This window comes from Manacus candei, unplaced genomic scaffold, assembly GCF_025592945.1.
Source record: "Manacus candei isolate 608988 ecotype Guabito, Panama unplaced genomic scaffold, ASM2559294v1 h1tg000019l, whole genome shotgun sequence".
In the NCBI taxonomy this organism is placed as follows: domain Eukaryota; kingdom Metazoa; phylum Chordata; class Aves; order Passeriformes; family Pipridae; genus Manacus; species Manacus candei.
In genome coordinates, this window is record NW_026138067.1 from 5569132 (window position 1) to 5591504 (window position 22373).

Sequence of the window (22373 nt, forward strand, 5' to 3'; positions counted from 1 at the left end):
TTTGAATGAACATAAGCAGTTTTTCAGACTGCAATTTTGAATATGTATCTCCTAAACTACAAAATAAGGATGGTGCTGTCTGGCAGTTTATGAAAATTCATTCAAAATTTAAAAATTATTGGGAATGTAGACAAAAGAACACATGCTAGCACATGCTGAGAGGTTTCATAGAATATGCTTGGAGATGGGAATTGGTGACTCTTGCTCCTAGAAAACTGAGGTGCAGCCTGGCAGAAGGACAGTTGAGGTGGAGAGGGAAGTTATGATATAAATACACTACAGTCATCAGAGAAAAACAGGCATTATGGACAGAATCCTCTGAATCCATTGGTGAATTTGCATCAGATTTCCAAGTGGCATTAAAGAACTGAAAGGTGCCTTTGCACAATACAGAAGAGTTTACAGCCTACAATTCTGTTATGAAAAAAACTTCTGTTCTTTACAAAATGGCCATGTTCTACCTGGTATTAATACATGACTTAATAGTGTGAAATAAAAAGAATCATTATGATTATATCTATGAATAATTAATAAAGACAATTTTAGAGACTTAAGATAGGAGAAGCATTGATGTGTTCAAGCCTTCCTTCTAAAAACTAATTTTGGTGTTTGCTTGGACACACTGAATTTTTCATCACATTTACAGCAGAGAGAGTAAGAGGTTAATCTGGAAGGACTGGAAAAACTTGGTGTCCCACTGGCAACCTGAATAGTCAATGTTAGGATAAACTATTAATTATGAGTAGCAGCAGTTCTTGGAGAGTTAATTTTATTTATAGTGTTTATATGAGCTATATAAAAATCCCAATGCCTTTTTTTTGTGTTAGTAGTGACAATCAACATGTTCTGTTCTCTTTATCGTCTTCTAGGAGTTTATATTACCTTTAATATACCTGTTGTTCTCCACATAGAATACATATTTCAGACAAAATCATCCTAACTTTCTGATCTTCCTATTTATATTGAGATGCCTCTGATTTTAGGTGGCTTTATGTTCATTACATTTTGACATAATAGTAAAACTGTTCTTATATGTCCTTCTTGTGAACTGTGAAACAGCTAAAACATACCCAGATATCCAGAGGGATGGATTTTTAGTTTTGGTTTGTCAAAGGCAATGACTGGAGTTGATTATTGTGCATATCCAAATTTTCCCAAACTTTCATATTTTGGGAAGCTTGAACAAAATGCCAGTGTTTTAGTCGGGTAAAAAAACAGCCCAAACCCAAACTTGGGCAAATTTGGTTTTTCAAATCTATTCAAATTGTGCATGTGAAAATACACAAAACAAAAACTATTTGAACTGCCATCATTTGGTGTAAATCATCAGACTTTTTAGTGAAAGGTCATGGCTAGGCTTCACGAAGGAAGATTTGGGATTTAGTGAAAGATATTTTAGAAAAAACTCCTTTGTATCAGTCAGTTGTATCACATCCTGATCTGGATCATCGGCTCTGGGACGCTGTTTTTGCTGTAACACAGTGGGAAGCTTTGGTGAATCCAGGCTAAATGGACTAAACAAATACCCATCCCCTGACGTAGGTGTAGCTGGAAGCAATGTGAATATACCTCTGAAGATTTAGACAGCTCAGCAAGGCAGCTCAGTGAGAAGAACAAGTGTGGCTGGATGAGTGGGAGTCAGGTTTGTTTTGTTTTATTGCAGAGCTGCTTGTTTCGATTCCTGTGCTACCTCCCAAGTTGTGCCAGTCTGACTGCTTGCGTCATTCAGAGAAGAATAACTAGGGATTGATTTCAGTTTTAAAATAACCCATTTTTCCCCTGATGCTTCTCAAAAAAAGTTTGTCAAACTGCAGCCTAAAGGATTCTATTGGCCTGGTAAGAAAGGCGGGACTCGGCGCGCCTGTGCAGCCCAACAACCTAGCATAGAGGAAGCTGGCAGCGAGCATTGCCATGGGAGGACAAGTTCTTTTAAACACATTTTGTGCTGCAAAGATGGACTTGGATTTGTGAGCAATGGGGCTGCTGCAGGGGTGTTCTCCCTGCAACCATTGAGAGAGAACTCATGTACGCTCGTTATAAATAAATCTGATTACATGCAATGAAATACCTGCCGCTTGTCATCCATTCTTCTCCGTAGAGGGGACAGTTCCCCAAACGCTGACTAGCCATTCCTGATGGAAGGTTTGCCATCACATTGATGGATATTTAATAATCACCCAGAAACCCTGGTTTTGGGAATGGAGCCATAAGAATATTCTAGCCTTGCCAGTTCATTTGGAAATAAAATACTTGATGAGCATTGAGATGGAATCTGTGGTTTTCCCTGGCCTCAAGAGGCCCACAGACTTTTGGCAGGAGGGTGTTGTGGCAAAGAACATGACAATGAGAACAACATTACTGAACCCGTCCGTTTAAATCTCTACGGTGATTTAACAGCTGGTGTAAACTGAAGTTCTGCAGTGAAAGACCAAAGAGTTCATCGAACCCATGCTGTGAGGATGGCATAAATATCTCAACAGTTTTCTTGTTTTAGATGACACTGAGGCAAGACCCTTAGTATTGCCATCCTGCTGGCTTGTAAATTCCAGATAGTACAAAAGAAGAGAGTTAACTCTTCCATTTTTGTGTACTGTGGCAAACCCTAAATAACAGTGCAAAAGTATTTGCTATTTTAAGAACCACCATGTGTTCCTAATCCTTTCTTAACATCATCTCTGGTTTGCAATCAACATTTTGTGTTATGTATCTAGTCTATAAGAAGGTGCTCTGTAAGAGCAAACCTTGTGCTCTTAACTCCACTGCTCATGCATTCTCACTGTAATTTCTGCTCAGTGCTCATACATATAGAACAAGTCACTGAAATCTTTAAACTCTTCCCCAGTCTCTAAAGCATCTCTTTGCCAATGAAAAAAAATTTAAAATAGTTTCTTAACTTCAGAATAGCAAACATATTTCAAGATAAAATAAAAAAGCTTTTTACTTAGTATTGGTTACCACTAGGTCATCCATATAAAAATATAGTAGTGATAGTGGAAGGATCAGATACTGATACCTGGTTTATTTCTGACAAGTATTGCAAAAAAAGTCTTACCCCTGCAATGCAGAATGCAGCAAGGATGCTCAGGCCACATACTAAAAGAGACAAAAAATTAACCAGATATACCATTTTCAGGATCAAGATTTTCTAGCAGCCCTCAGAAATGGATTCATGCAAGAAAAATTGTTCTGTGTGAGACCAAAAGATGCAACACAGTCTGATAAATGAACAATTGTGTTTAATAACAAAATGGCTTTTCAGCCAACAGCTGTTTCACCAGACAATTTAGTCAGAGGCCAGATGGCCAAAGAGACACACAGTGGAAAGTAAATTCTAGGATGACTCCACAGAAGGATAAAACTCGTAATTCATATATGTTTGAAATGTCAAAGATTCAATTAATGGAATTAGTATGTAATGCCTAGTGCAGTTTGCCTGTTGGAAGCTGTGCTCAAGCTTGTTCTCCCAGCTCCTCTGCAAGGGGAAGCAGTGGACTCCTGGCTTAGAGCTCTGACTCACACATGGCTAATTGCCTTTCCATCTCTCTCCCTGATAACTGGTTTTGTCTACAATACCAGTCTGTATCACTTACTGCTCTGCACCAACTCATTTTTTTGCTTCTCATTTGGCACTGTGGAGTGATAGGAAGAGAGACCTAAAACAGAAGTAGGTGTGGACTCTTGGGAAATGCAGGAAAGGTGAGGTTTACTCTTTTATGGAAGTTGCATCTAAACTTAGATGGGAGAATGAAATTAGATTTTATACCTAGCAGAAAAGTTTCCAAACGCTGAAGTATATTTTAAAATAAACTATAATGTAATATTGTCAAATTTCAGCTCAATTTTTTTTCTATCAAAAACTAGATGACTTAGCATTATTAGTTACCACCACTGCAACTTAACTTGTCTTTGGAAAACTCCGACTCCATCTTCTGACTGCTCAGGGAAATGCAGTGACTAGTTTGTATTTAGACTTCTTAACTCAGAATCATAGAATGGTTTGGATCAGAAGGGACCTTAAAGATGATTTAATTCACAAAACTAAATATTTTCAATATCAAGGCTTTGAATATTTGGTTGAAGCTTTATTGATTTTAGTCATTGCCTTTGCTAGCTGCTACTGATGTTGCTTTCTACTGACAATGCAGCTTTTCTTACAGATTTCTGAGAAAGAATTCAGGACTTTGCTTCCCTTTTAATACCCTTAACACTGTGTTTGAATTCCCACCTGATTCGTGGAAGAAGATTTTGATGATACAATGTCACTTCAAATAGCAATGATTTGTCATTGGTTTTCCAGATAATTTTTTCTCATTTAGTGTCTGTGACCCCTTAATTCTTTCAGGTTTGATACCTGCATTGCCAGTTAGTAAATTTGCCTTTTTTTTTCTCTTTTAACATAAAGCTTTTAATAACTGAGCTTTGACAAAAGCTAAATTGAGAGCTACAGTCATGCATCCCCCTTGCTCTTTGTATTTGTATTTTAGACCCAGTGTTGCAACCAGATGTTTAGTGCTCTGTACTCACCATAAATGACAACTGATTTTTGTTAATGCAATAAGATGAGAAAATTAATTTATGCTGTCCAATATCATGTTGTGCAATGCACGCATATCCACACAGCTAGAGCAGAAAGCAAATCAGTCATTTATTTGATTGCTGATAGTCAAAACAGTAAGAAATTTATTTTTCCTGAATTTCTTTTCTCAACTTCTGATGAAAAAAATGTTCAAGGCCATGAATAGATCAACCTTCCCACCCATATTAGTCTGATTTGTCATCCTCACACCTAACCCCTTCATTTCCACCTAACTCCTTCATTTCCCAGAACTGCAACAGATTTAAGGGGAGCTTCTCCAGGTCCTAAGTTAAACTGTCGGTCATGCAAGGAGCTGTGTGTGTAGAGAAGCCAATGGAGGTCTGCAGATGACAAAAATCTACTGATGTGCTGCACTCATTGATCGTTTTTCCTTGTTTTCTGAGCCAGTGTTTCACAGAGCAGTGGACTATAGGGAAAAGGGCAAATAATGTCAAGTGTGAGGACAAGGGTGACACAAGGAGGTGGACTGTAGTACTGCACCACACCTGGCATCACAGTCTCACAAACACGTGATAAAATAAAGGGAAAGCCAGAGCCAGTTGCAAATTGCTCCTCGGTATTAATTGCCCAATTTCATGTGTCCCTACTAGGTCTTCTGGAGGATGGGAAGTTGGCTCAGACGGGTGTAACTACAGCATCAGCCCCATCTGGAACGCTGAACACTGAGAAGAGGAATAACTGTGGTTCTCAGTGTGCCAACCCCATGGTCCACAGCATGGGAGCCACGACACAGAGGCAGAATGGCTTCAGAACCACAGAGGTAGGAGTATAATTATGTCCCCCGGGTGCTCAGCACTAGCTTCAACCAGGTCTAATTCACTTTTGTGGCAATCTTCCTTGCTGTGGTGAAACTGTGTAAGAGATAAGAGAAAATGGTGCTGGGCTGCACCACAGCCACAACATGGTTGAGCCAAGCACCTCTGACAGTGCCTGAATGGCCACAGAGTTGATATTTTATTTGCCAATCAGAGTAACACACACATTGTTACAGTAAAAAAGCCCCCACACTCATTGCTTTCCAACTCAGTCCAGCTGTGGCATGTATTGTGCAAACTGTTTAGATTAATTACTTGAAAGGGAACAGATTTTTCCTTAATTGCTGTTCTGCTTAAACTACGTGAACTGCATAAACCCTGGTTCATTCAAAGCTGGATGTGAAGCCTGAAAAAGTCAATGAGAGTCTTTTCAATAACTTCAGTAAGTTTTGGATCAGATCCTCCCCCCTCCTCTACCTCACTTATATGTCATATGTTGTAGAAGAGTCATCCAGTGTAACAATAATGTAGGAACACCCAAGAATTTGGGGCTATACCAAAGACCAACTTTCTCCTGTTACACCTGCCTACCTGCCTGCCTCTCCCAGATTTCCACTTGCCCTGTTTGTGTAGCAGCTGCTGAGCTGCTGCAGATTAAAGAAATCCAAAAACTGCTTGGTTTACTGCTTCCTTGGTTTCTCATATGAGAAAGTATTAGGTAAAAATTTAGGAAAGGGAGACCTCCTTGCTTTCTGGCTCATCTGCAGATGTAGCAGATATAGTCCTTTACGTGGTCCTTGGCATTTCTCGGGTGGAATCTCAACTTCTACTTCATGTTGCTGCTTCCCCTACTTTTTCAGGGGAGTCTTCTCCTAACTGAATATCATATAATTTCACATCTAGAGGGAGTGAGACTGTCTGTAAAATTTTGGAAATTACAGATTGTTCAGTCGTGGGTGAATGTTTATACCCCTGTGGGAAGGTACATTGAACTGCCTTCAGGTGAGCACAAAGTTTGCTTTGATGTGTTCCCAGAGTGGAATCATAAATAACATATCTTTTGCATCTAGGTTGCCATCCATGCATAGGACGCTCCCTGAATTTGAGTTACCAGTTCTGCTAAATCTGGCAGAGCAGTAGATAGAGGTGTGATATTGGCTTTCCATCTCCTGCAGACAACAGTGAGCAGCCACTGACCCTTTGTCTTTTTCACCATTCCCCAGGGGATACAAATGCTTTCATTATCTGTACAATGCTGGGTGGATTGGCAGCCCACATAAGCACCATTTCTACCTTTTCTTCCAATTTTTGCTTTATCTCCTTTTCTTCCTGTAATCGTTTCTGCAGCTGCTCAGTTTCCAAAGATAGTAACAATTCAGTTCCTTTCCCGCCTCCTATTTCCTCTCTCAGACCTTGTTTCTCTCTACTGAGGCTCTTCCTACCTAATTTCTCCAATAATTGTCTTTCCCTGGGCTCTGCTGAAGCAAGTAGAATCCTAAAATTATCATTCTCAGTTATAAACTTGTTTCTTTTGGTTCTCAGTCTTTCTTTTATTTCCCTCTCAAAGGCCAATGATGACTTTAATATTTCATTTTCTGATTTTCAAGCAGCATATTCTGTATAGGACATTTTTGGGAAGGAAGGGACTCTCATTTCCTTTTGTGTGATAAGTGAGTCCCCAATATTGCACAAATAATTGCTTTGTCTTTCTAGAATTTTCAGGCCCATTCCTTGTCTGCCTGGGAAGGAGCACATTTATACTTTTGTAACTGTTTATCCATGGCAGTCTTGCTGACTACACCAATTTTTCTGTCACATAAAAATTTAGGGAAGGGAGACCCCCTTGCTTTCTGCATTGTCTGCTGTCCAAGTCCCCATGAGACCTTCACAGATAATATTTCAGAGTGACCAATTTGGCACTGTAAGTCTGGTAAGGTAGCAGAGGCACAGTGTGGTCACAATCGCAATCCCAGATGCACAAATGGCATAAGTTGCACTGTAAGTCTGGGTGAATTCAATAAGACTCCAGATTCACAAATTGTGCAGTTTACTGATTTTGTTGTGACAGAATAAGGTCCACAAATTGCTGTTGCTAAATGCACTGGTATCAGAAAGTACCTACAATAGTATTACCATGGAAAACTTACCTGACAGGTGTCCCTAAGGGGGAGTAGAGGGTACTGCCTGTTGACCAACCCAGGATACAAAGGTAGAGTCTCCTCTGACCTCCCTCCCCTCTTAAGTCATATTTGTATTGTTTTCTTTGAGGGTGGTGAAAAAAAAGTTTCAGTTGATGTAATTTCATGATTAGGTGGAGTTTGAGTGACTTTAATCATACATGTAAAGCATGTACAGGTTTTACATCATTAGCATATGTAGGGAATGAAAAGTAATATGCATTTTGAAGGTCATGATGTGTAATTCAGCTTTTGGTCACCATTTAGGTAATTCCTTTGGTTTAGCTTTCATTAGCTGCATTGTTTTAAACAGAGCGTGACTCCAACACCTCTACACCACCCTTTGTTTCATGCCTTTCTCAGGCATGAAACAAGTTCCCTCTGTGTCCTTGCTCCTCAGGCATGCACACTGTTTCTGGTGAATTACTGCCAAGATGGGCACTCCTCCTCACTGAGTTTTATCTTTTGACGTTTCTCGACAGAAAGTGCCTCAGCACAGCACGTGGTGTAACCATCACACCCTCCCCATATGAGGTGGTCCCATGTCAGGAGTCACATCACTGAGAGAGGCAAAATTAAACCCAAAGGGTCTGAGCAAATGAAAAAGGGAATTTGGATTGAACTTTGCTTTCCATTTGCTAACACACAACACATCAGTACACGTATTTTTATTTTATACCTTCATTGTATTACCTCTGTATTGCTGTACTACAAAGATATTCCCTGGTGACATGGATACTACTGTATTTTTTCACAAGATACTGCACCTCCAGATGTGCAGGGACACGTTCCACAGCAGCTTGATATCTAGAGCTATGAGTTTGTTGCAAATGAAAAACACAAACAGCTGTCATAGCCACTAGCCCGCAGAGAAAAATTAATTGGTGAGGTTGGATATGGTTGAACAGAACTACATAATTATTAATCCAATTTGAAAAAGACTTGGCTAAAATTGAGAATTACGGTGTTTACCCTGCATACTGCTGGAGAAAATGGTTTCCCTAATTTTGTAAGTGATTGGAAAATTACTTCTGCATTGGATTTAGTAGGAAGTATGGGCAAATTCCCACAACATATTAACAATGTGAGTGTTGACTCTGGGACTACTCAGTGAAGTGTGGGTTCCTGCCCTGAGGCCCTATGGCTTTAAAGATTTCCTCCTGCATTTTTTAGCTGAGGTACATTCAGTAACATACATCTGTACAGTTGCAGCTCAGTACAAAGAAAATTTGTGATGATAAGTAAGGCATTTACATTATTCTACACATCTAATGCAGATGCATAAGAAAGGACCATAAGTTGTCTTAAACTTCTTGTACTCAAAATAGAAATATATATTTCTTCAGAGAAAGTATAGTATCTAATTTAGGCTCCAGCTCTGGTTTGCCGCCATGAATCTCTGTTTCTCCACTGAAGGAAGCCTAGGAGGAGCAAGTTTCCAATTGGAACACTTTAAGTTTAGGTGCCTAGAGATGAGAATGTGACTACTGCCCCCCAATTCAAAATGTGCCTATTTTATTTATCTGAACATTCACATTGACTACAATTTTTCTTTTACCTCTACATGCTCTATAATACAATGCAATGCAGCACGCACTTCTCTCAGAGACTTGGGTTGTGCCATGAGCCTGCGAACAAGTAGGAGGTAAATGGCATTACCTCTCTGTTTCTCACTTTCTCCTGCATCAAGCTCTAAAGCAGCCTCCTGCCTTACCCCTCGGTTTTGTGACAATTTGTGTGTCAAAAGGGAAAGAGTTTGACACAGGCTGCATCTGGTAAACTTTGGATCCTCTCATGATGATAATGTCTGAACAACTTGAAAGTAAAAGATGATGATGATGATAAGAGGAGTCCTTACGCCAGTCAAGGCAATATAATTGTTGCAGTTTGTGAGGAAAGGACACAACAACCTTCAGGCTCAAACAGAGTTGAAGGTCTGTTTATTCAAAATGGTTCCCCTATTTATAGAGGGAGCAGAGAAGGTTCTGGAAAAAAGGGAGGAGCATGGGACTGACAGGAGTTACATCCAATTAGGGAGACCCAGGAGAGGAGTTACATAACATGGGGACTCTGCACTGCTGCAGATTTTAACCAATAGGAAAATAAGGAATAAACAGGAGGGAGAGAACATTATGGAATTCAATAAAAACATGGGGGTACAACAGATTTCAACATATATTAACAACAATTATTAACTTCTTCTAGTCAAACAGTCTCTGTGTCAGTAATGTTTTATTGGATCAGTTCACAACATGTTTTCTTCCTCTGCAGCCTCAGTCAGGTCATCCTGTAATTGCTGTTTCCACATTCGAAACTTCCCCTCTTCGCAGTAGATATCTTCCACAATAATGGTCAGGCATGCCAAAAGCAAGAGTTTTATCCAGATTATGTCCCTGACTGATAAGCACCTGCTTTGATTTTCATTATATATGTAGTCTTTGGAGAGTCCTTGCATGAACTGTAGCACTGGGGGAGTAGAAAACAAAAGAGCAGGTGTATTCAGGCTGCAGAAATGTGAAGTAATATACAGCAGCAAATAAATTCCAAGTGTTGCTCTGCAAATATATATGTACCTTCAACTCACGTCAGTGGAAGTTTATGAGACATTATTCTAGCTGGCACTCCTGCCATGTAAACAGTGCCTAATTTATCTGACATTCCTTACACTGACAAATAGTTTCATAGACTACTGGAAATGCAATAATCAGACCCACCTAACTCACCCCTGTGTCTCTATCAGCCCAGTTCTGAGTGCACTTTCTGAGTGCTAGACATATCCAGTTTACTGTGCATATAGTGTGTTGCTCATGGCAACAAGCCCTCTGTTTTAGAACAAGCAGCAGTCACAAGTATTGAGGCCATGTTGCTGAGAACACAGCTGTGCTGGGCAGGGCACGTCTCCAGGATGAAGGACCACCGCCTCCCTAAGATCTTGCTTTATGGTGAACTTGCCTCCAGCTGCTGCAAGAGAGGAGCCCCGAAGAGAAGATACAAGGACTCCCTGAAACAACATCTCAACCTCAGCCACATTGATCATCATAACTGGTCTACTCTGGCCTGGAGACACATCATCTTCAACGCTGCCGTTTCCTTTGAGAACACACGCAGGATCACTGTCAAGGAAAAAAGACAACGCAGAAAGAATTGTATCCTGCTGAATACACCACCTAAGGAGTCTTTCTGCTGTGCCTTTTGCAATCGGACATGTCTATCTCGTATTGGCCTCGTAAGTCACCAGCGTGCTTGTAACAAACGTGGACAGAGCCTTCCTAAATCTTCGTTCGTGAAGCCCAGCCATGACCATGGCAACAAGCAGATAGACAAGGAGATGGAGAAGAATAAATTTAAATTAGGGATGCACTTGGATGCCTCAGATGGACTGACTTTTTTGAATATTAGAAATTATCTGATGAAGCTCTGAAAGGTATATGTGTTGTGTTTGGGTCTTATACGCAGGCAGAAGTAAATGTTACTTTAAAACTGTATTTTCACTTAAGAAACACAAAATCAATTATAGAAAATTCTATCTCAGGCTAGTGATGCACAGCTCCCAGTGACATCAAAAGGAACCTCTAATTTTCAATTCTGGACTGAAACCAGATTTATTTGCTCTGCTTTTAGAGTACACACATGAAGAGATCATAATTATAGTCAAGAGGGTTGATCCAAAGTCTGCTGTCGTCCACAGCCTGTATAGCAGTTATAAAAACTTGTGTCCCTGCTGAATGAGAAAGTTGCTCTGCATCACAGTTCCGTGTGAAGGATGCTGGAGACATTCTGTTTATTAAGTAGAACTGTTTTCATAAGTTAGGAGGTAATTGCCAATGACTCTGCTGTCAGTGTGGAATTCACTGTACTGTTTAAATCTCTTACAGAGTAAATGGAACCCACAGAAAATGTCCACAAAAGAAGTTGCCATTAATGTTACAAAAAACATCAGACAAAGTGACAGAAGGAAAACAAAGAATTGTGCCAATTAACAAAGAAAATTGCAGGTGAGAATGGATTTAACAATGCTTCACTACACTTTAAATGTCATCTGTCGCTGAAGATGTGAAGATCTCCAGATGTTCCAGGTTGAATACAGCAGGCAGCTGCTGTTGAGTGCCTTCAGAAGCAGGTCTTGTGGAAACCAGCTACAGACACTGTAGGATCTTCAGACATCATTTATCTAAAGCAGTGGCACTACACAGACATACAACAAAATTCGTGCCATTTCTTTTTCACTAACTTCTGTGTTATCCCTTGGGTATGTCCTATTCTGCATTGCTATTAAGATCAGGCTGGATAATAAGAGGTACAGCTCATCACAATTAAAATCAGGAAATGAACAAATGAATCTGCATTTTTAGTCATAGAGATTTTTGAGTGTGCACATTCAAACCCATGGAGTTCTTTTAAAGCACTCACTTTCAAAAAACTCAAACCCAGACTTCTCAGAAAGTGACACACAGTTGACTTCCACTAAATCTGTTTTCAACTATATATATTGGTTATGTATAGTCAAGTCATACAGTAACCTTTTTATATATTAAACTTTCAATTACCTAGTTTTAATTTATTGTCTGTATTGACATAATTTTGGTCTTAAAAACAGTAACTTTCATGTTGACCAGCCTTACATGAAGTTCTTAGTCTTAGCTGGCAAGTAGAGCTATGGCTACTTAGTTTTTATATATGGCCCTTTAATTATGTTGAGGCTCAGACTGACTTAGAAAAAGATTGTCATTAACATTTCATGAAAATAACCATAATTCTTAAAGCCATATTGTAATATCAGCTCAAAAAATTAACTTTATTTCAAGATATAATTAATTTGCTCTTCAGAAATTATTTAATTGCATTGTAAGCATCCTGTATCACAGTACTCCACGATTATCATGAATATACATCTAAAAGGAATATAAACATTCATTGTAGTAAAGTCCAGGAATTAATTCAACATATTACTTCTCAATATAGAAATAATAATATATATTCTCAGTGAGTTTGCACGTTTATAAGACAAAAGAGGTAAATTTATTTGCCTCCCCCATAGACATATATATATATATATATATGGGTATCCTTAGAGGGCCATTTAGAAGAACTCTTTAAAAGTTGTTCATAACAAATAGATAGCATTGGGAAGAAAATCCATGTATGAATGGTAAAAAGTCCTTTTCATGAGCAAACAGGTATAAATAGAATTCTGGGACTGACCCCCAACTTATTCCATATTAGGATCATTTTAATGGCTTGCTGCTAGGTGTGTGAGTACTTATTACTTTCCATGTAGTACAAGTCTATGCAATTGGAATTGCTTATTAATTATTCTAACAAAAAGGCAAACTGAAATCCAGAACTAGTGCAAGACTTTTGCAGACCATAGCATATTTTTAAAGGATTTACTGGCAGAGAGAGTGCAGTATAAACCTGCATGATACAGGAAAACTACAGAAAGTGAATAATGATGCTGATGCATTAAAGGGTAGAGGGGATTTTATACACTCTCCTCATGTAATACATTACTGTTCTTATTCATTAGGCTGTAATTGAAATTATATTATTTCCCAGGTGGCTTTTTAGTTCTTAATGTGCAAGCTTCCAATGAGCTTAATAAAACTAAAAGTAGGTTCTAGAAATGTGTATTTATGTTTACTTTCCTTTTATTAGAGATAACCACTAGTAGAAACAAGCAATTTGTTTGTAAAATAATATACTAATCTGTGTAATTGGGGTGACAGGATCTAATCTATATTGCCTAAGACAATTTAAAGTCCTAAAAATAGGTTCCTGTCCTGGTTTTAGTGGAATAGGCAAGCTCAAAGAATCATCTGGGGTGACGGGTGGCCGTCTTGGGAATGAAGTCTTATTTACAGGGTCTGTTCTTTGAGTAGCAAATGGAATATCTTCCAAATATAAAAGGCTCAAATACATAAAATAAAGTAACCATGTTTAAAGACATGGATTTTCAGATAAAGGACCTGCAGGCATTTCTGTCTTCTTATGTGACAGGATTTTTGAAATACAATTTTCTCCCCAAAGACATTATGTCACATAATTTGTTCGAAGTCCCTTGGCTGCACATGAGGATTTCTACAGGTACACTGTAACAACACGCTTTCTGCTGAAATGATTTGCCAAAAGCTGGTGAGTTTTTAGGATTTACCTGAGTTCAGTTTTCAAACAGAAAGGAACTTTGCCATGTTTCCATAATTCCTATACAATGTATATATAGGGTTTTCCTTTGATGTTTGTATACCTGTAAAATACATCTTCTTCCACTATGTGAAAAATGGAATCACTCAAAAGAAAGTAAACATTTCCATTGACTAAAGAAGAGCAAGGATTTCCAGTTACCAATTCATCATTAGGCAAATTAATCTTCTCAAAGACTCAGTGCAATTTTGTCTTGCATTATTCCTTCAACTTCTCCCTTATACTTCCTTAATGTATTTCAGAATTTCAGCATTACTGCAGGACATTGACTGGAAGACACAAAATTTTACTGTGTGACTGAAATGATTTTGTACTGAAAAAATAGGAAAATATAATTATTGTGCAAGCAATATATGAATACTGGGTTAAACATGCATTCTTGTTAGTTAAATGACTGAGATTGCATAAAAAACAGAAAACAGGTATTTTTGATCTTCCTAGTATGTTCATATACATATGTGCATGTCTCTGCATGAGTACATTGTAATGTCTGTAGTGTGTACTTCTGCAGTTCAGGCACATTTTTTTGAGAACCTTTAATTTCTGTTTTAAATTCCGATGGTCAAGTGTGAAATATTTTAATGTATGAACTGAAATCTGTTCTACATGCCTTATGAAAAGAATGAGTTTTATAATTTGTGCACGTAAATGGTATTTGAAAAAAGCAGGCTTAGTTTTATTTGCAAATAATATGTCTAAATTCAAATTAGACTAATGGGAACATTTTTGTACTCTCATTTTAGCTGCATATTATTGAAGATTGACCTTGAACTTGAAAATGAAAATAAACAAAATTTTTAAAGTGTCTGTTTATTACTTCACTCATTTGACATTCCTGTGCTTGTGATTAATTTATCTTCCAGACCTGAGATCAAAGACTGCAAAGGTATAACGAATGGTTCCCACCTCCTCAGGGAATCAGAATATTTCTGTATCTGATGTCCTCATATTGTGACTCATGGACTGTGTGGTCATATCAAAGAAGGTAAAATACATGTATTCCCCATAAGAAATCCGTATATTTGCCAAGGAGGACTTGTGAGGTCAAAATGCAGTTGTACCTCTGTAATTATAGATTGAGAGTTTGTGGTTGCTGTCATAGCTAAAGTGGAAGACACTGGGAATCTGAGACATTTTCTCTAGTAAGATATCATAAGGCAACTATGAGGCAAATAGAATACATAAATAAAAAAATGTTCTTTACTCCTGCCTGAACCGGACAGCACAGGGTAGAAAAGCAGCTACGGTGTTGTTTGACCTGTGCCATAGAAATAAACTCACATCTTTTACACATAGCACTTTTTTTTTTCCAAAATTGCAGTAAATTTACATGATATTTTTCCTTAGTGCCAGAAAGGCTCTTGCTGAAATACCACCCCCATCCTAATTGCCTGTGCCCCGGGTGTTGCCCGACAAGTAGCTTGTTTCTTTGATTCCTGGCCAGGATGCTGACACAGGAACTGGTTTGTTTCCTGTGGAAAAGGAAGAATAGTATCAAAGGAATGGCTTTCAGATGTGCCAAAAGAAAAAGGATCTGGGGACATGAGGAAGCCACAGTCCCTCAGTCAGGCATGTAAGAGCCCATGGGAGCCCTGCAAGTGGGACGATTCCAGGGTCAGACTGTGCCTTAGAAGCAGAACCCTTGTTGGTGCAAGAAGTGACTGGCAGGGTGGGGGGAGGAGGCCTTGTTGCAAGTGAAGCTCCCAAAGCTGAGGTTTAATGGACTTGGTTTCTCTCTGCCTCTGGGAGAGGTGAGGTAGCATTTCTAAAATTAGTGCTTGGGAGGTGCTACATGAGCTACAACAATATGTACACAGTGAGTCCACAGTAGGTTTTCATTTCACAGTGAGGCAAATATTTTGAAGAACTTGATACACTGCAATGTTTCAAGAGTCCTCAGGCCAAGCATCCCCTGTTGCACTGGTGCCTTCCCAGGTGCCTCCTTTCCAGATTGTCTCAGTGAAGCATGTGAAAAAGGTACCAGCAATAAATAAGATGTGGTGGTCTAAGAAGCAGGGATGCCAGATCTCATTCTGTCCTGTTATCACCCTCATGTTTTCAAGTCCTCCAGTCTGATTTTCAGACTTTTTTTCAGGTAGCCTATGCATAATAACCAGAGTTAAAAGCTGTTCTCCTGCCCATCAGTAAACTAATGGCAAAGTTGGATCATTAATATAAGATAAAAAGTTAACTCGTTCACTAGAAAAGACATTTGTTGACATATGCCACTTGAAATAAAATCCAAGTTTATTTGCAACAGCTCCTTGCATAGAAGAACTCAGCAAACACTAAAATCTAGGAAATACTGTAATCTTACTGATAGAAGGGTGTTGATAAGCAAGAAGAAAGAAGGCATAATACAACAGCTTTTCTTTGCTTTCTAGAGGATTCAATATCATTTAAGTCCTGAGTGCAAAAAACTGGGATGCTGCTATAAATCTCTCCTTTCAAGATTGTTTAAAACAAGTAGTTTTAGGCTGCTGTAGGTACCTGCTTAGGGAAAAAATAAGATTGAGGGAGAAAGAAAGAGAGTGGTGTCACAGGCCAGGACTGAGCCATGCTTCCAGTTGTATTAATTAGCCTTGCTTGCACACTCTTGCATTATAGTCAGTATTACTCAGCTTTAATTTAGTTTCCATTAACCTTTGCAAAACATCCACATGTTTGGATATAGGGAAATATGTCATGGGTATTACTGTATCGACAGAAAAAACAGTTTGCTCACAGCAAAAAAAATGCTTAAGGAAAGGCACCATATCTAAGTAGCAGCCAATTCTTTATCAGCTGTGAGGAACTGTCAAATACAAAAGGCATGAAAATATTTATAGTCATCTATATCTGATTTTACAAGGAAATTAAACTATTGGGCTTGTTCATGCAAGGCAGATAGAACTTTCCAGGTCACATACAGTAAGTGGCTTAATGTTCAGTTTGCCTGACTAAAGGGCTGAAAGGTGATTTGAACCTAAAATGTTGGGTTCTGTGGCTTGTCCATGTCTTTAAAATAGACCTTCTGCAGTGCAGTGACATTTCCTTTGCCCTCAAATTAGTCCTCCTGAACAGTTTTTCCACTTCAGACTACTAATATGACATAATTTTTCAGCATGTTATTAGATACGTTACTATATTATTGAGAGCATAATTTTACCAATTCAGACATGGACCCTGTGAAGCTACAGTTCATGATCACAGCTGCTGACAAACTCAGGAGTAAAGTTCTCATTAATTCACTGAGTGGCCACAACTCCACCCAAGTAGTATCACCACCTTTGGGAACTGCTGGGATGTAGGGAGTTCAATATTAATGGCCACACATCATGTTCTATGCAAATGATATTCATTATTCATGTTTCCAATTAAAAAGCATCTTTCAGATGAATTAACATTTAAAATCATTGTGGAGGCAACCATTTTACACCTACTCCTGGAATGCAGTAGTTTACTAATCTAGCTGGGATTTCACACCTAATAAGGATTTTCTGTCCCTTGATCACGCCTGATATCATGGCAATCTTTTGACAATTTAGAAGATTAATTAACGAATACAACGGAACAACTTCCAGAATATATACTGGGCCACATTTTCCACTAGGAAATTGCTGTCATCATTGCTGTTTATCTGTCTGCCTGCTGTCTTTTCTTACAATGTATTAATTACTTGCATCTGTGGTAAGAAAGTAGCTTCTTATGCCTGCACTATACAGATATTTTTCAGTTCTGTCTAATAAGGTCTCACTGGTATTTCATGTTACAAATGCATATTTATCATGGGGTGAATTTCCACTGCCGAATCCCTTAGCTCCAATATTTGCTCCTGGATCCTAGTCCCAGACCATCTGTTCTGCACACAGGGCACACGTGCGTGTTCACTCCTGGTGAACACAAGAACAAAACAACCAGTTCCCTCTACGATAAAATCGAGCTGGCCCAGGAGCTGCTCTTTGCAGACAGCACCATTTTTGTCATGTCTCTGCCCTCTGCCCTACGGAGACCGGAGACCGGTACCACCCCACCGGCATCCCAGCACACCATGGACATGGATGCCTTTGCATTATGTCCCAGGGTACGTCTCACAAAGCAGTGGCATCGTGTTATAAACAGCTTCTGTGATCTGCAGAGCAATCCTTTAAGTGCTCTGGGGAAGGTGTTCTCACACATCGTGAAAGCCATTTCTTACCAGCTCCCCCTTTCCAGCTTTCTGGGCAATACCAACTAGGCAGCCTAACAGCAGCCCAAACCCCTAGATTTTATGTATCCATCCTCCTCCTTCTCCAGACAGAACGATACTGCACACATTCCTCATTCCACCCCTGGCTCAGCCCTCCTGGAACCTGCCATGTTTACCCCTTTCACTGCAATGCACCACTCTTTCCACATTTCTGGCCTTCTACATGCCGGCTGCTGTCCCCTCAGTTACACCGGGCATCGTGCTCAAGTTCAAGTACTTCTCCACTGCATTAGAAGCTACAGTCTGGGTAAAGGAAGTTGGTACCTTGTGTCTTTACTGCAGGCTCAGGTTGTTCACAAAAATGCCACAAGGCTCTCGGAAGGGCTGTCTGTATTGGTGGCTGTACCGAAGTGTAGCTGCCAGACCTCCAGGACAGTCAGTACATTTTACGGGGGCTAAAGAAACACGTTATTATATGCACAGCCAAGAATTTATTATTAGTCTAATAAAAATGCTAACAGTCCAATTAAGTAATTACTATCAGTCTGGTTATACAGCAGTTTACTAATACGGATAGTCCAAATTGTCCAGTTATTACAGCCTATTCCCAGGATGGAGACCCACTGCTCAGCACCCACCCCACTGTCTGGGGCTGTCCTCATCCTGCTTGGCTTCTCTGTGCACTTGGGACACGACTTGCAGAAACAAACCCCAAAACTCACAGAGTATTGAAGCAGGTATGTTTATTTACAGTGCCAGGTGCACAGGGAGTAATCTCGCCAAACATGCACACCTATTGCCTTGGTTCAGCCTTTTTTATGTGACACAATGTTACATATGCATTAGCTGTGTTACATATACATTTTTCATCATGGCTAGGCTTCACCAATGAAGATTTGGGAAGGCTCTATCCACATTTGTTGCAGGCACGCTGGTGGCTTATGAGGCCAATACGTGACAGACATATCCGATTGCAAAAGGCACAGCAGAAAGACTCCTTAGATGGTGTATTCTGCAAAACACGGTTCTTTCTGCGTTACCTTTTCTCCTCAAGGGTGATCCTGCGTGCTTTCTCAAAGGAGACAGCAGCGTTATAGATGGTGTGTCTCCAGGCCTCCCGATTGGAGGCCAGAGTAGACCAGTTATGGTGATCAATATGGCCAAGGCTGAGATGTTGTTTCAGGGAGTCCTTGTATCTTTTCTTCGGGGCTCCTCACATATACATTAGTAGTGTTACATATGCATTAGCTTTGTCAGCAAATTCCTGAAAATTGGGAGGGGAAATCAGTAACATACACCACACCTATAACTCTGCCTCAGAACACCCCTTGGTGTTTTTATGTTTTCCAACACATCTGCTAACTAGCTCCTTCCTCCTTGGTTTGCAATTCCATGATTTGTCTGAATTTGCTATATACAGCATATTTTACTGATTTTGGAGGCTCATTGTTCTCTTTTTTTATCCCTAAAACAGGTTTAATCCAATCCACAGGGTTGTTCTTCTCTAGTGACTGATAACTGACCATGTGTGACTTGTGCTTACAGTCCTGGCATCTTTAATATCCGTCTGCACTCGCACCTTGAAGGCCTCTACTCTTACCCTGCTACAATCTTGTTTCTCTTCAACCACTTTAAAGTTGTAGCCTTCTGATCACCTAATGAATGTTTTATCAGCACAACCTACTTGCATACACACCCTTGCTTTAGAGCCTACACTGTCACTTTCCAACTAGAACAACCCAGCAGAAGACACATAGACACAAACAGACACAGGCAAAATACTCCATATCTACTAGTTGTGGTAATATCACTGGTAAGTCACCAACTTACAAACACACTCAGTACACTTAAGGAGAAACAATCTGGATTATGGCTTCAAATACTTCCATCATGATCAGCAATAAATCAGCAGTCTTAAGGGTGATGAGGTTTCAGAGCACTGTCCTCTGCCATGGGCTTCTGCCAGCCACCTCCATCAACTGTTGGAGATGCTCCCCCATACAAGAACTTGGTATCCAACCCTGATCATCCCAGATGGCCCTAGCACATCTTGGTCCCATCAGCAACACCATTATCCTGGTCATTTGCCATACTTGGGCAGGAAAGTGCCATACACAGCACACCAGCAAAGGGCAGGGGTGAGCTGGTGGAAAGCCTGCTGGATACAGATCAAGCAAGCTCCATGGCTATGCAGTATGGATACAGCTTGCCTTCTCTAGAAGGGATTTTGAAGCATTTTGAAGATAAGCTACAATGGGGCTGATGCCTTCTGAAGTATAGCTGCCAGCTGCCCATGACTGAACTTGGATCTGGACAGAATTTGGACTAAGGAGAGTTCATATGGTACTCCTCACATGAAAGGCAAAGTTTTTCATTTATCTCCACCCCTATAAATTTCTAAAGTCTGAGATGCTTTTAATTGTATGCCTGGGAAAATCAATAATTTAATCCTTCCAGAACTGACCATGTGTTACCCCTTTTTAATCAAAGTGCACAGTTAACATTAATTTCATTTAGGAGGACATTTTGATGACAGATCCAGATATTTCTGAAGTAGTCCTGTTTATTTATAAGCAGCATACAAAGTCAGGTTGCAAGCAAAGGGAGATAATTTCTCAAATGTCTCCAAGCACTTCTGTGACCCACAATTGCTGAAAAGTTTTGTCTCAGCTCTTTTTCCCAGCCATGTCAGCACTGTTTCCCTGACTCAATGCCCTTCAAGTTAAGCATATCTCATGACAGAAGCAAGTGATCCACACTCACTCTATCCTCCATGGAAGATCCTGCAGTGATTCAAATTTGGCTTTTTCATGTATCAGAGAACCTTTCACTGGTGGTTTAAGCCCAGGAGTTACATTGCAAAGCAAGGAGAAGTTACCTCAGAGATGGTCAGTCACCCTCTGTCAGGTGGGGTGTCAATCATTCAAAATCAAGGAATGGTAATTTCTCAAATGCATGTGGTTACTTGTGATTATTCACTCAGATTAACAGAGAAATCTTTCCCACTGTCTCAAGCACATTGTGTCCTGCAAGTCCCTCTCATAGGTGTTAATAACTGAAGGCTTTTATTTTGCGTGCTTTTGAGGCAGCTGGAAGGCTGCTCTCCAAGAGGAGATACTGTTGTTTCTTATCCACCACATTTATCATCACTTTATGGACCTCTCCATTTGTAAATTTATGATCTTTTCTTATTAGCTCAGGATATTCTCTTTCACATCTGCTCAGTTCTTTGAACTGTTCCTCATCAAATTCAAATGGGGTTTATCCCACATACTTGAACAGTCAGTGCTACTGAATTCTTAGATATATTCCTGTCTTTTCAAAAAACCTGTTGGAGATTTGCTTGAGCAAGCCCAGATGACCACTTTTCTGACATGAGTAGTACAATGAAATATATCTTGACACTGCTTTTAGACCGCCTGTCTGACTCTTAGAAGAGTAATAGCACCTTCCATCCCTGCTGGCATGGATGTCTTTGAGGTCAAAAGAAATAATGACTTCCTTCTTCACATGACAGACAAGTTCAAGCTTTGCTTAGTCATACCAGTGCAATTTAGTATAAATTGTTTCTACTCTATGATTTTCTTCCATATATCTGAAATCGCAGTTTATAACTCAGTGGGGATAGGTTTGTGTGACATCTTTCTTCCTCCATTAGCCATTTCAGTTGCACCTACCAAAGGTAAGTTTTGATTCAAGTGACACTAATTTTCACTTCTAAGACCATTGCATAGCACGTTGTCTACTTTGTTAACAGAAAGACTTTAAAATGAGTGTGTGTTGCACATTCTCATTAATCCTTTTATATGAGAAATGTGATATAAAGTGACTTAACTGTGGGCAAAAATCAGTGTTTGTATTTTTGTTTATATAATTTATGCAATATAAAAATTAATTTTATATAATTTATACAATATAAAAAATTACTTTTGTGTGTTCACAAGTGAAAACAGCCTCTTTCTTCATTAAGTCAACATGTATTATGCTGCTGCTGTTCTGCCACAATAGTCCATAATCCAGAAGAAACGGTGCTGCTTTACCACAAATTAGTATGAAAGTAGAAAGCTCCAGTAATGGTTTAATTTTCTTCCCTTTTTATTGCTTTCAAATTCAGAAACAGCTTAAAACCAGCACTTGAACTGACACAGCTAGAGCTCCTGGATATAAAGCAACTTTAGATTCTTCCAAATTTGAGAGTTTGTTCCTTCATTCAACAGCTTCACTAACACAGTTCTCGTAGAGCTCAAACAAAAGCTTAGCTGAATCATTCACTTTACTCCCAGGAGAGTAGAAACCTTGTATTTGCTGGTGGCTGAAGGAAAAACACAACACAATTGGCAGAGATGCAGAAACTTTTATAGCTTGCCAGAAAAGGCACACAGAGAAAAATGGAACAAGGAAAACATATGGATTATGGAATTATGGAACTATGGGATTATCTCAGTCCATTGGATTAAATCCTAATGCTTGTTATA

General features: G+C 39.4%; 1 protein-coding gene across 3 annotated transcripts in view; it reads left to right on the top strand.

Annotated features, from left to right (window-relative positions):
* Nucleotides 1-22373, top strand: part of BAALC (BAALC binder of MAP3K1 and KLF4) — a 35699-nt gene extending 13326 nt beyond the window's left edge. Inside the window, exons 2-4 of one of the 3 annotated variants that reach the window (XM_051785194.1) lie at nucleotides 5188-5357; nucleotides 11405-11524; nucleotides 19373-22373. In XM_051785194.1, coding sequence (XP_051641154.1) covers nucleotides 5188-5357; nucleotides 11405-11509 — 275 coding nt within the window. In that variant the 3' untranslated portion in view covers nucleotides 11510-11524; nucleotides 19373-22373. Of the gene's footprint in view, nucleotides 1-5187; nucleotides 5358-11404; nucleotides 12049-14593; nucleotides 14744-19372 lie in introns of those variants that run through there. The other 2 variants (XM_051785193.1, XM_051785192.1) reach the window with 2 other exon arrangements.